Genomic DNA, 12,467 nt, shown 5'->3' on the forward strand with positions numbered 1-12,467 from the left:
CCAAAATATTGTGATTTTTTAATAGACATTATATAGATAAATAATTGATATACTAAACAAATAAAAATGAGAACTTGAATGACATAATTTATAGATAATAAATTATTAATGTACTCTATCACAAGACACTGGAGGAAAAAACAATGTATGTAACTTGAAGGTAAAATATGGATGCATGGAACTAGATTGGTATACCATGGTTTCTTAATAAAATGGATATAGTGGAAAAAAAATTATGTCCGAAGTATAATGAAATAGACTCAATAAAATAGTAAAGAAATAAAAATGTAAGTGGGTCATAGGAAGAGAGGAGAGAGTGATGAGAGTGACGATCGGATATGAGAAGGGAGAAGACGTAGGAAGTGGGGGAGGGGGGAAGAAGTTGAGAGAGTTGTTAAATGAGAGTCACTGTACACATATTAAAAGAAGTGAAAAGGGAAGATGGTATATCAGTAGGTCAAACGTAGAATATTGAACCCCAAACAGGCCCTAAATTATCTTTCATCTCTCTCCCCCTTGAAGGACCAAAAGGGTGGAGAACATAATTCTAAACAACTCGAGTATTAGAAAAATGATATAGATATAAAATAAGAATGAAGAACAATTAGACCATCAAAATAAAAAGTTTTCTCCAAAGGTACATTTGAGAACATGTGTCATAGATTATGGTACATGTAACAGTTTCCTTAAATTAAATCCTAACAGTCTGAAATTAAAAAAAAAAAAAAAGAAAAAAGAAAAAAAAAAGTCTTGATTGTTGACAGATATATTAATAGGGGTAGAATGACTTTAATATGGCCCAAAGGGTATCAGCTTCTCCTCCATCACAAAAAGAAAAAGAAAATGGTTAGATTCCATGGCCTATGGAAAAGCCTAAAAGAGAGAGAGAGAGTAAAAGGCCTTGTTGGTACCTTATTATCCTTCTTTAAAATGGCTTTTTAAGAATATTGTGATTCAAGGTATTGTAAATGTTAAGGATGTTGTGTTGTGAATAATTAGGAATTACTGTTTAGCCTCCTACTTCTCTAAGGGGAAAAGGAAAAAACAACTTTATTAATGACACTCACAAGAATAAACTAACTTCTCCTAACAATAGCTAAGCAAAGATACTCTCACTCACAAGACATTTTGCCAAACATATTTCGATGCTTAAAATAATGTTAACTTGAGGTATTTTTAGTAATTAATAAGTTAATCTTTGTGTAACTATATTTATGAATCTCGTTGTACTATTTAGAAAAAGATTTAATGAGATTGTGACGAGTTTGAGTAGTACTAAGCATCAATTAGGTGTATATACTCTATCTCGTCATCTTGTCCTTCCCTTGATGATCTCTTTGGCCCTCTCGAAGTGACATGTGGCAACTGGTATTTGTATAACAACATAAGAAAAGCTCAAGTCTAAACCCAATTACAGATTGATGAGATTATTAGTTACTATACGAGTTACCTATAATGTTAACTTAGATTAGACATAACTAAAATTGTTACAAATATCATCGCCCAAAAAAAGAATTTTCTATAGACGGCTAAAAAAATATGTTCAACATGTTTTCTTAAGATGATGTCTTCATGTTCACCACCATTCTTGAGTTGGATCCCTTTTATAATTTTTTTGACCAAAAATAATTGTTTATGTGAGCTAACAACTCATATATCTTATAAAGATCGTCTCTCCATTTAGAATCCTCAAGTTAAAGTTCAACTATTTGTGGAAGATAGAAATTGAAATCTTCAACTAGTTGAGCTATATGCCTTACGAGTAATACCAAATAATCCAAAAAATAATAAATTTAGCAATAAGATTCTTATCTTCATATATACCCATTTGAGAAATTAAATACCAAACATTTGATCCAAATTTGAATGATGGGCAATCTTTGACTACGAAGAGTGGGGGTTTTCTTTTTTATGTATATTCATTTTTTTTTGGTATAGGGGAAATTAAGTTGGAGTTGGTATAAATGAAGGGTAAGGGAAAGCCATTTTGTGAGGGTGACAAATAGTTTAGGGTTGCTTATAAGGTATGTCCTAATGGGTGTCCCAGTTGCTCCCTAATCAGATAAATTGGTGACTATTAAACAAAAAGATGACACTGTTGTTGATGGAAGTTTGATTGTGATCCATCCTTGAAAGACATGATTATTAATTCAATGGAAGCATATCCACCTTGTCCAATTACTTTGAAATTGAATTGAAATTTAGTGACTAAAATCATGGAATTTGAAGAAACTATATACACTCACCCACTTTGCATAACCTCCCTTCCATGTCTTTTTGTTTATTTTGGACCTCTATGGTATGATTTAGCTCGGTTCGTTGAGAATTCCGTATTGAAAAAATGGTGGGACTTTACCAATCATTGAAACATATATAGATTACTCTTTTCAATGTCAATTAATTTTGGAATAAAACTTTATGTTTCTCTAATATAGTAATAGAGTTTATGAAGCCAAAACAAGTATTCGGTCTAAAATTAAACAAATCAAATAAGAGACACTATCTTTAGAAAAACATTGTTGATGATCTCACATTGAAAAGATGGAGGGATCTCATAATTTTTAAAACATTCATGAATTCCTTTTCCCATTATCCTTTGGCTTTGAGACTGAACCCTATATTTATCTAATACCATTTGATAGTCATATTATTTATGGTTTTCTATATATTTCATGAAAATTAAGTTTATAAATATTATTTCAACTCATAATTATTTTCTTGCATTAATATTATTACCAACCTTTAAATACGTCAAAGCTAAATTTTGAAAACGGAAAAAAGAAAAAAAACTATTTTTAAAAACTTGACTTTGTTTCTAAAATTTGTTTTAAACACTTTGAGAAGCTTACTAAAATTGTGAGAGAACATATCATTTAAAGAAGAAAATGAATTATCAAACTGGACTAATCATTTTAATTTCACTTTTGTATTTTGAAAATTATGCAGGTTTTGGCCCAATTTTTTCGAAAAATTTTCACCTTCATTTAGAATACATTTAATTTCTAAACTAGATTTTAAAAACAAAATAAGTTTTTTTAAAAAACATGATGTTTTCGACATTGGTTAAAACTTTTAACGTGGCAAATAATATATAGACATGATAGATGAACTCACTTGATATAATATTTTGTTTTAATGACGTAGATATTGATGTTAACCAATATGAATTTGGATAAAGGTTTAATAAATTATTTTAAAAGGCAAAAATAGGTATAGGACCAATAGGTTGTAATACAACTTTTGATTAAATTATTTTCTCAAAAAAAAAAAAAAAAAAAAAAGAAAAAAACAACTAATTATAAGTTCAATTACAAATTAACTTGGCCCATCAATTTTTTTACGGCTGGTAGAAAATGTTCAATCAAATAATAGAGATGATAAAGAAACTACCAAACTTTGTTCTTTACCCATAAATTCATGATCCCTTCTGGTTTCAAATCATCTTGGGGCCAAGGGATGATCGTTGGTCGAATAAACTATTTTAGCTTTTCGACCTATTAAATTTGATCATGAAATTAGATTTTCCTTCATATCATGCATACTATTTTCACCGACACAATGTTTTTACATAAAAGTGAAATGAAAAAAAAAAAAGAAGAAAAAAAAGAGAACTCGATAAAAACTACGACTATTTTCAAATAAAAGAAGATGAGTCAACTTATTTGCAAATATAAAAAAATGTCACTTGATAAACCAGAATAGACATCTATTACGATCTATCGGTATCAATAGATAATTACCCTAAAAACAATTATCGTTGATTTATGCCGAAGAAATACTATAAGAAAGGTTTTGATCAATCATATCAAGATAGGAAACTGGCATGTGATTTGGTTGCTAGTAAATGATGATTAATGTTTTGGAGTAAAGTGCAATAATTCATATATTGTTAGCTTTTCATTTATATATATGTATAAATTACACATGTGATATGTGAAAGAAGCATCCCATGCAACTATTCAATCACTCCTTTCTTATCACATTGAGTAGTTTCCTACCAACTTAAACTATACTTAAATCTAATGTTTTAAGCATTAATCATGTGACATAATTTATAATTCTATTTTCATAAGCTGAAGGGTCTAATCAAAAAGCAAAGATTTTGATGAGACTTGCCAATTTTTTTCTTTTTTTTTTTCTTCTTTTTATTTATTTTTTAAAATAGGCATTAATATGGTACCCAAGTACAATAGTACATTGTCCACACAGATATTTATTTCAATTGTTAATTAAATTACGAAAGTGTCATTATCTTTTCAGTTTTATGTAAAACAATGATTAGGTGTAACTTAGATTACACTTAAGTTTATACTCTCAACTTATTAACCACACAAAAAGAGAGCTAGAAAAAAAATTTCTTTTAAAAAAAAAAATAATAACACATGACAATATTTTATTAGACAATACTTTGGATGTACTAAAATGGGTGCATCTAGGGGAGCACCCAATTTTTTTTCTTTTATGTGGGCAATTTTAGTGCACATTATTGATATATTGTTTGAGCCCATATAATAACTTCTTCATTAAAGATGATTTTTTTTTACCAGATTGGGTTTTGTTTTTTTTTTTTTACCTTTTCATTCAAAATTTAACCAAATTTAAAAAACAACTGCATTAAATTTTTCAAAATTTGATTTAAATTTTGAAAACATTAATTTAAAAAATAGATAGCAAAACTAAACGAACATAGCAAAAGAAAAAAAAGGCCAACAAACTTAATCTGCAAAAATAAAATATAAAATGAAATGGTTAGTAAATGGATCGGACATACATTATTGATAGTATATTACTTAATATGTAAACTCATAGTTTTTTTTTTAATTTAAAAAGAATAGTACTAAAATAAATTTCTCATATTACGAGAGAGAAAAAACTCGATGAACATGAACTTAAAAAAATAATTACTGTCGAAATAAATTGAAACCAAGATTCAAAGTTCGAATTTGACACTCAATGGCTCCAACATTCCCTGCATTTCCTGCAATCTTAACATCATCCTTACTTGTTTTAAACCGACTGTCCCAATAGACTAACATGAGTACTTTCAACATGTTTTCCAAGAAGGTCACCCAACATAGAATGCTCCAAGTTAAGCACACTTAATTTTGGAGTTTCGATGATTGAGCCAACGAAAAGGAAGGTGCACTTCGTTGGTGTATGTAGTAACTTTCAATTTTATTTTAAGTCTTTGCTAACCATACTTCCATATCCTCAAGATCTCTCTTATTTAGATGTGATCTCCGTTCATTCACGTGCTTCTATAAATTCGAGCATTATAAAGAGAATCAAATCTTTCACTTTAAGGTTAATAATACAAATTTTACGCCGGTAAAACTATACTCATTTAGATAAATAAATTTACATTGAGGTAAGACTTTTTAAACTTACAAAATTTTAAAAGTCCATTTTGATTTGTTATGTCTCTAATCAAAGAATAGCACCAAAAATTTATATCATCCACCATCCCCTCTTGTCCCTCTAAAGGCTTGTTTTTTTGTGGGAAAATAATAGTGAATGTATTGATATCCATCCATTAATAGAGGGTGCAGAGATCCTAAATGGAGGACCTTTTTCCCTCAAACTTCTTCAAATGGAGTGGTCCTCAACCCTCTTAATGCACATCTTCTCATATTTATTATTTATTTTCATTAAATTCATTCTTTTAGAAGTGAAATGGGAGAGAGTTTGAAGTGATGGAAGTGATTGGAAGAAAAATTTTCATTTAGCCATATATTCAATCAATAAGTTGATTTTATATTTGTACTAAATTTTCAGTGATACATTATAATCGATATACAACAATGAATCGATATTTTTATTTAATCACAAAAAAATCAACGAAGTATAAAAAGATAAGCGACAAAATGTTATTATGTAAATATAATATAATTGATAAACATTTTAACTAATTATAAAAAGTAAAATATTTAAACACTTTTAAAATTTTTAATTTTGTTTCATTTTAACTTTGAATATGTCACGACTTGAATCAAAAAATTGAAAATTTGAGGATTTTTAAAATTCATAGATCTCACCTATTTGACATGAAATTGCCGGTTCAAGAACTAAGATTATAATTTAACCTATAAAGAATTTGTGAATTGTGATCGAGGTAAAATTTCTACTTATTATTACTTGCATTAAAAAAAAAAAAAAAAAAAAAAACTTTTGAGCGATATGATTATATGTTCGATTTTATAAAAAATATATTTTTTTCCCTTTTTATGGTTGATTTTGGGCCTTCTCTTTTACTTAATTTTGAGTTATTTGTACGCAAATTTCTTTTGGAAAAGTCTAGTCCCTATGATTTAATAAAATATTCATAGAGAGGGTTTTAGTAAACAATAGGAACAAGAAAAAACAATAGGGTTACGTTTTTCAAATGAGATTAAACTCTAACTTTCAAAACTATAGGGACTAAATTCGCCTAAATTTATGATTGAACTTAATTTTTTTATTCACTCACTCATTCATATTCATATTGATTTATTTTGTCGACGCCTCAAAATTCAAATTTTTAGGTTAAAGTTCAATTCTAAGAATCCCATCAGAGGTTAATTTTGACCTTGTCCGTTTATCACAAGATAATTGAACAAGAAAAATCCTAATTATTTATTAAATCATCAATATCAATATTTGACACAAAAGTATTAGATAACATAAAATCTCACCTAAAAACTAATTGAGAATGAGTAGTTCATCTGTATTATAGAGTGTGAAGTCTCTTAATTTTTCCAATATAAAATCTTTAATAAAAAGTTTAAGTTATTTGGTCATAGAATGAATTTAATCACAATCATTTGATACATTTTATACAATCCCCTCATATTATTCTACTTGAGTACTATTAGCTTGAATCCCCAAGCTCAACACAATTGACTTTTTTTCCCTATAGAAAGAGAATATACATTACACAAGACACTAGAATCTCACAAACACAAAAATATAACTTTCTTAAAGTTCAACAAATGGAAGGTAAGGACAAAACACATCTAACTCTTAAAACAAATGAAGAATGTCTTAACCAAATGAACAATGTTTAAGTTGGCAAAAGTTTGATCTAGAAGTTTACTAATCTAGTCATAGTTAACTGCACAAGATACAAGTTACAATCATCTATCAGGATAGTAGCTTATGGTAAATTTGATTATATTAATACTTGAACAACGACCCTTTACCTTTTGAGTTTTGAAATTTATGTATTAAATAAAAGAAAAAATGACGTTGTAGGTATTTAATCTTCTACCCTGATATTAATGTTAAATCATTAATCAATCCAAAAACTTAAGACCACGTTCACTTTCCAAGTAATAAATCAATCTGAGATGAAAAGTGGATCTCACAGAAAACTAATGAATAATATTTTATGAATTATGAACAATAATAAAAATAATTTATTACGATTATAATAATTCTAATTACGGAACAAGTAAACATGACCAAAGTTTATGGATTATAGTAAATTTAATTATAATCATACTTCAACATGTCTGATCATACAGACGATCTTGTCACATGATCAGTATTGAATGCCAAAGGGTTTTCTCTCATACATACTTTTGCTCTTCTTTTTTTCCCCTTCCCCCCTTTCCCCCATCTTCCACTTCTTTACTTTTTCTTTCAATGTTCTAAGTTGCAGCATACTTCACTCATCTTCCTGGACATGGGAGACACTGACATGACAAAGAAGGAAACTTGCAGCTGCAACTTTACAAGTAAATAAGTGAAAACAGTGAAAGTTTTTCAACAATGACATCACACTCTACTAATTATAGTAGCCAAATCAATATGGAAAAATTACAATTTTACCACTTATCTTTTCCATGGTTAGCTCTTCAATTACCAAATGACATGACAGCAGCCAAAAAGAAAAAAAAAAAAAAAAAAACTCTAAATATATCTCAATTAACTAAGACTGTTTTATCAAATATAGAAAAAAGAACAAATTTTTTTTTTGTAAACATAGCAAAATGTCAGTCTATCAATAGTCTCTCAGGGTGTGTTTGTGACAAGAATTATCCTAAAACTATAATAATCACATCTTACTACAATAAATAGCATTTTGTAGTTCCTAATTAACTACAGACAACACTATTTCAAAACCTCAATTTGCTACGGTATTTACTATTTACTACAATTTTTACTATTTTACATTCATCATTTTTTTTTCCTACAGTGTTTACTATTTTCTTCTCAAATTAAAATAATTTATACCTCAAATACATACTATTATGACCAAAACTAAAATAATCTACATTTCAAACACAAACTATTATAACTCAACGATTTATCCCAAACATAATAATCAACTTTTTGTCCCAAACATCCCTCTATTTTGCTATCTTTGAAAATATTGTAGTTTTGTCATTTAAAACAATTTATCACTTAACTATGAGAGAGAAAGAAATACAAACTCTTACCAAACATGTCTTTTACTCAACCCTAACCCTAAAATTGACATATAAATCTACCTAACTACTGGTTAGATTAATCTTCTTCAATCATTGATAAAAAGAATGAAAGCTTCAAATATTTTATATCATAGGAATTTATCTAACCAATAAGAAATTAAAAAAAAAGACCCTTTTAAAAAAATTATACATAAATGTTTTTATAGAGTTATTTCAATTTTAACAGTTTGGAAGCTGAAGAACCATCAAGAAAAAAAAATTAAAGAAATGGCCATCAAGAAAAAAAAATTAAAGAAATGGAGGGGGGAAATAATAATGTTGAGAAAAGTGGGGGTAAGAAAGGAAACAAAATCTGCAAATAATCTGTAAAATTTTATATGAGCATTGCAAAGTTGAAACCCAAGTACATTGTATATGTTCCATCAAGTTTTTTTTTTTTTAAAAAAAAATTAATTTGTTTTTGGGAAAGTAAAAATTGCAGTACCCACTAACAGTTCACTGCTGGTCTCACCAACACTGTTTTGCATCAAAAGCATAACAATTTATGATATAATCCCAATGGCTGTTTTTGCCCTTTTGAAGTTCCAAACAGAAAAACACAGACATATAGAAAAGACAATTGATCAACCAATATACAAAACTAAACTATATATATGTATATAAAAAAAAAACTGAAATAATATACACACATGATCATATTCTATGGAATATTTGACTTAAAAATACACAAATTCTCTAAATTTGCATATATTAGTCATATCATAAGTACACAATTCCAAAAAAAAAACTCAAATATACACACATGATCATATGCTATCGATTTGACTTAAAAATACAGAAACTCTCTAAATTTGCATATATTAGTCAGATCATAAGTACACAATTCCAAAAAAGAAAACCCACATGAAAATCCCAAGAAAGAGATGAGATTGATGATTAAATTTGCATAGTAATAAGTACACAAAACACTCAAATGATCATATTCTATAGAGGATTGGACTAAAAAATACAGAAAATCTCTAAATTTGAATATTAGTCATCAGATCATAAGTACACAATTCCAAAAACAAACAAAAAAAAAAATACCCCATTATGAAAATCCCAATGAAACGAATCAGAGATGATTAAGCTTGCATTATATTAGTCATAAGTGCACAATTCCAAAAAAAGAAAAAGAATCAAACATTAACACAGTGATATATTATATGGATTTGACTTAAAAATACACAAATCTCTAAACTTGATATATTATTAGTCATATTATAAGTACAATACCCAAAAAAAAAAAATAAAAATAAAAATAACCCACATGAAAAACTCCAAGAAAATGATATCATATTTGATGATCTAAAATATTGTAATCAGAAAGTTGGGTCTACACCTAAAAACAATTAAAAAAAAAAAAAAAAAAAAAAAAAAAAAAAAAAAAAAAAACCCTCAAATTAAACCATCATAATTTCCCTCTTTATGAGGGAAAAAATTTAGTTAAATTTGAACTAAAACCCTAGAATTGATTTTAAAAAGAAAAAACATAGAAGATCAAAATAAAATTAAAGAAGAAAAGGGTACCCTCTAATTGCCTTCCTTGATCATAAAGTGGAAATTTTTTTCCTTAATTTTTCAATTAGCTCCATTAATTGATTGAGAAATTTGTTGTTGTTGCTGTTGAGGACGCTTTCTTTTCTTCTTCTCATAGCTAATTCCTCTTGCTTTAGATTGTAAATCACGAACTTCTCTAAGATAAAGCCGTACAGCTCGGGCACCAAAAGGGTTAGCTTCGGGCATCCCACCATTCTCTTCAAAGGCTGCCCGAAGTCTACCAATAAGAGCATCAAGGCTGCCCCAAGCTTGACGTAAAGGACAAGGGCAAGGGGCAGGAGGATTAGGGTGACCGTAAAAAGGGCAGATTGGTGTATGAACTTTGGTTTTACCAAATTGATCTAAATAACGAAGGAATTCAAGAACATGAGCTCCACTACATCTTGAAAGAGCAAGTGGGGGTCTATGATTTTTAAGGTATTGACAAAATGTGTTCCAATCTCGTCGTTTTTGATTCTCGTAACGACTCGAAGTCGACGACGACGAAGAACCAACAACTAAATTTTGAAGAGTAGTATTGGAAACTACTAATCCAAATTGTTGTTGATTGTTGTTGTTGTTGAAACCTTCAAATTCAGGGAGTATTGAATCCATTTTGGATCTTGGAAATGGAAGAGTACTTAAATTTGTAGAAGGGAAAGGAAAGTTTGGATTTTTTTTCTTTCGGGGGTAGCTAGGGTTTTTTCTTATTTTCTTCTTCTTCCATGGAAGGTGGGGGTGGGGAAATAAATATTGAGAGGGGGAGAGGGGAGATGGATGGGATAGATTTTGGTTATATTAAAATGGTTTGAGAATTGAGATTATTACTTTTGATGGTTATTGTCTGTCATGAAAAGAAGGACAGTGGACAAAAAGAAGAAAATCTAAGACACAAGATTTGATTTATTTGATTGGAATTATTAAATTTGTATTCTTGAAGTGTGTGTAAGAAAGAGCCTAAGGGAAGGGAGAGAGAAAAGGGATTAATTTTTATTTATTTATTATTATTATTATTATTTTGATGAGATTGATGATGGGAAATGAGAAGACTTCACCTCTTTTGGGGTTTCCCTACATTGTTTTTAAGCTATAAACAAGAAATCCCAGAAAGGACTGTGTGAAACAGCTGATTTTATTTTAAAAATCTTTGCTTCATTTTCTTTTTGGGTAGTTTTGGTTTGTGAATAAGTTCTGTTGTTTGGTTTTAACCCCAAAAATAAGTTTGAAGAGGACAATTAATTGAATTTTGTTTTCTCTTTCTTAGAGTTATTATTCTTCAATTGAAATTGTTAAGAGAGAGAAATTTTGATAATGGTACTTTCTTTTGCTGAAAGGAGGTGGACAGTAGGTTAAGATGGAGACAGCCAAAAAGCTTGAAATGTAAAATTCAAGGGAATAACATGATATGTTTCAAGACCCCATCATCCAATCCAAATCTCCCAAAATGACCATATTGCACTTGATGTTCTTAAAACTAGTACATTAACAAAAATTAGAGGAAAAAATTAATCTATATTGGGAGGTGATATCAATTAAAATCTCATATGAATGATCGTATTAATTTAACCCCTAAATTTTTAGGGTGAGCCAATTTAGATCATTTATTGGTAGTTTATAATTGAGTATTGTACTTAGTTTCTTTTAATAATATATTGGGACAAAAGATCCAACAATGAGTATGAAGAGTTCTAAAATAAGTTGAGAGAAAAGAGAGAAGATGAATAACCACTTATTTTGATTTTAAAAAATAGAGACATTAATGGTTTTAAATGTAATCTTAAAATGGAGGGTCTAAATTAATTCATTTATGAAAGTTTAGTTTTAGTTGTAACAATGATTTGTTTGAGGTTTTAAATGATACAATCCCAAATTTTAAGAACATAAATTTATTTGGTTAAATTACCTCGATACTTTCAGTCAATTGCAATATTATTTACCAGTGACCTTTCACAAAAATACTTGCAAACTACATAGGAATAGTTAGAATTTCAAATAGAAATTGAGATTTGGAATAATGTGATGGTGACCTAGAACAAATATTTAGATTGTCACATAATATAGATCTCAATTTTCATCTAAAACTCTATCGAATTTCTAGTGAAAAGATAATTTTGAAATATCTATGAAATTTGATGGATAATATTGTAAAATATAGGGTACTTCTAAAATAAAATGCAAATTTATTATTTACACAAAGATTTAACTAGAACGAATATAAGATAATTACAATGGGTAGCAGTTTTAGTACTAATAATTATCTGTATAACATTTTTAAAAATTTAAAAATATAGAAAAATCTGTCAATGGCATATTCTATCGCTAATAGACTTCTTTTAGCAATAGACTCTTGCCAACGATATAGTTAATTACTGATTTGAATCTGAGAGTTGTATCTAAATTTTGTTATATTTGTAAATTTTTTTACATTGTGATATCTACTAATATTTTAGATCTAATTACTATATTTGTAACTGCCTC

At 28.3% G+C, this 12,467-nt stretch overlaps 1 protein-coding gene across 3 annotated transcripts; it reads right to left on the reverse strand.

The window, feature by feature from the left end:
• Window positions 1-6,870: 6,870 nt before the first annotated feature.
• LOC120077668 (protein LIGHT-DEPENDENT SHORT HYPOCOTYLS 3-like) lies at window positions 6,871-10,900 on the reverse strand. 3 transcript variants are annotated; one of them, XM_039031622.1, is made up of 2 exons: window positions 9,981-10,900; window positions 6,871-6,889 (listed from the first exon to the last, which is right to left on the reverse strand). In XM_039031622.1, exon 1 carries the CDS (start codon window positions 10,602-10,604, stop codon window positions 10,032-10,034), a length of 573 nt encoding a protein of 190 aa, XP_038887550.1. In that variant the 5' UTR covers window positions 10,605-10,900; the 3' UTR covers window positions 6,871-6,889; window positions 9,981-10,031. The 3 variants fall into 3 exon arrangements, with proteins under 3 accessions (XP_038887550.1, XP_038887548.1, XP_038887549.1); XM_039031620.1 differs by lacking the exon at window positions 6,871-6,889 and adding an exon at window positions 7,518-7,701; XM_039031621.1 differs by lacking the exon at window positions 6,871-6,889 and adding an exon at window positions 7,560-7,673.
• Window positions 10,901-12,467: the final 1,567 nt, after the last annotated feature.

This window comes from Benincasa hispida, chromosome 5, assembly GCF_009727055.1.
Source record: "Benincasa hispida cultivar B227 chromosome 5, ASM972705v1, whole genome shotgun sequence".
NCBI classification, from domain to species: domain Eukaryota; kingdom Viridiplantae; phylum Streptophyta; class Magnoliopsida; order Cucurbitales; family Cucurbitaceae; genus Benincasa; species Benincasa hispida.

Excerpts from the sequence above, each read along its gene's own strand:
- LOC120077668 (XM_039031622.1), bottom strand. The coding sequence starts at position 10,604 with ATGGATTCAATACTCCCTGAATTTGAAGGTTTCAACAACAACAACAAT.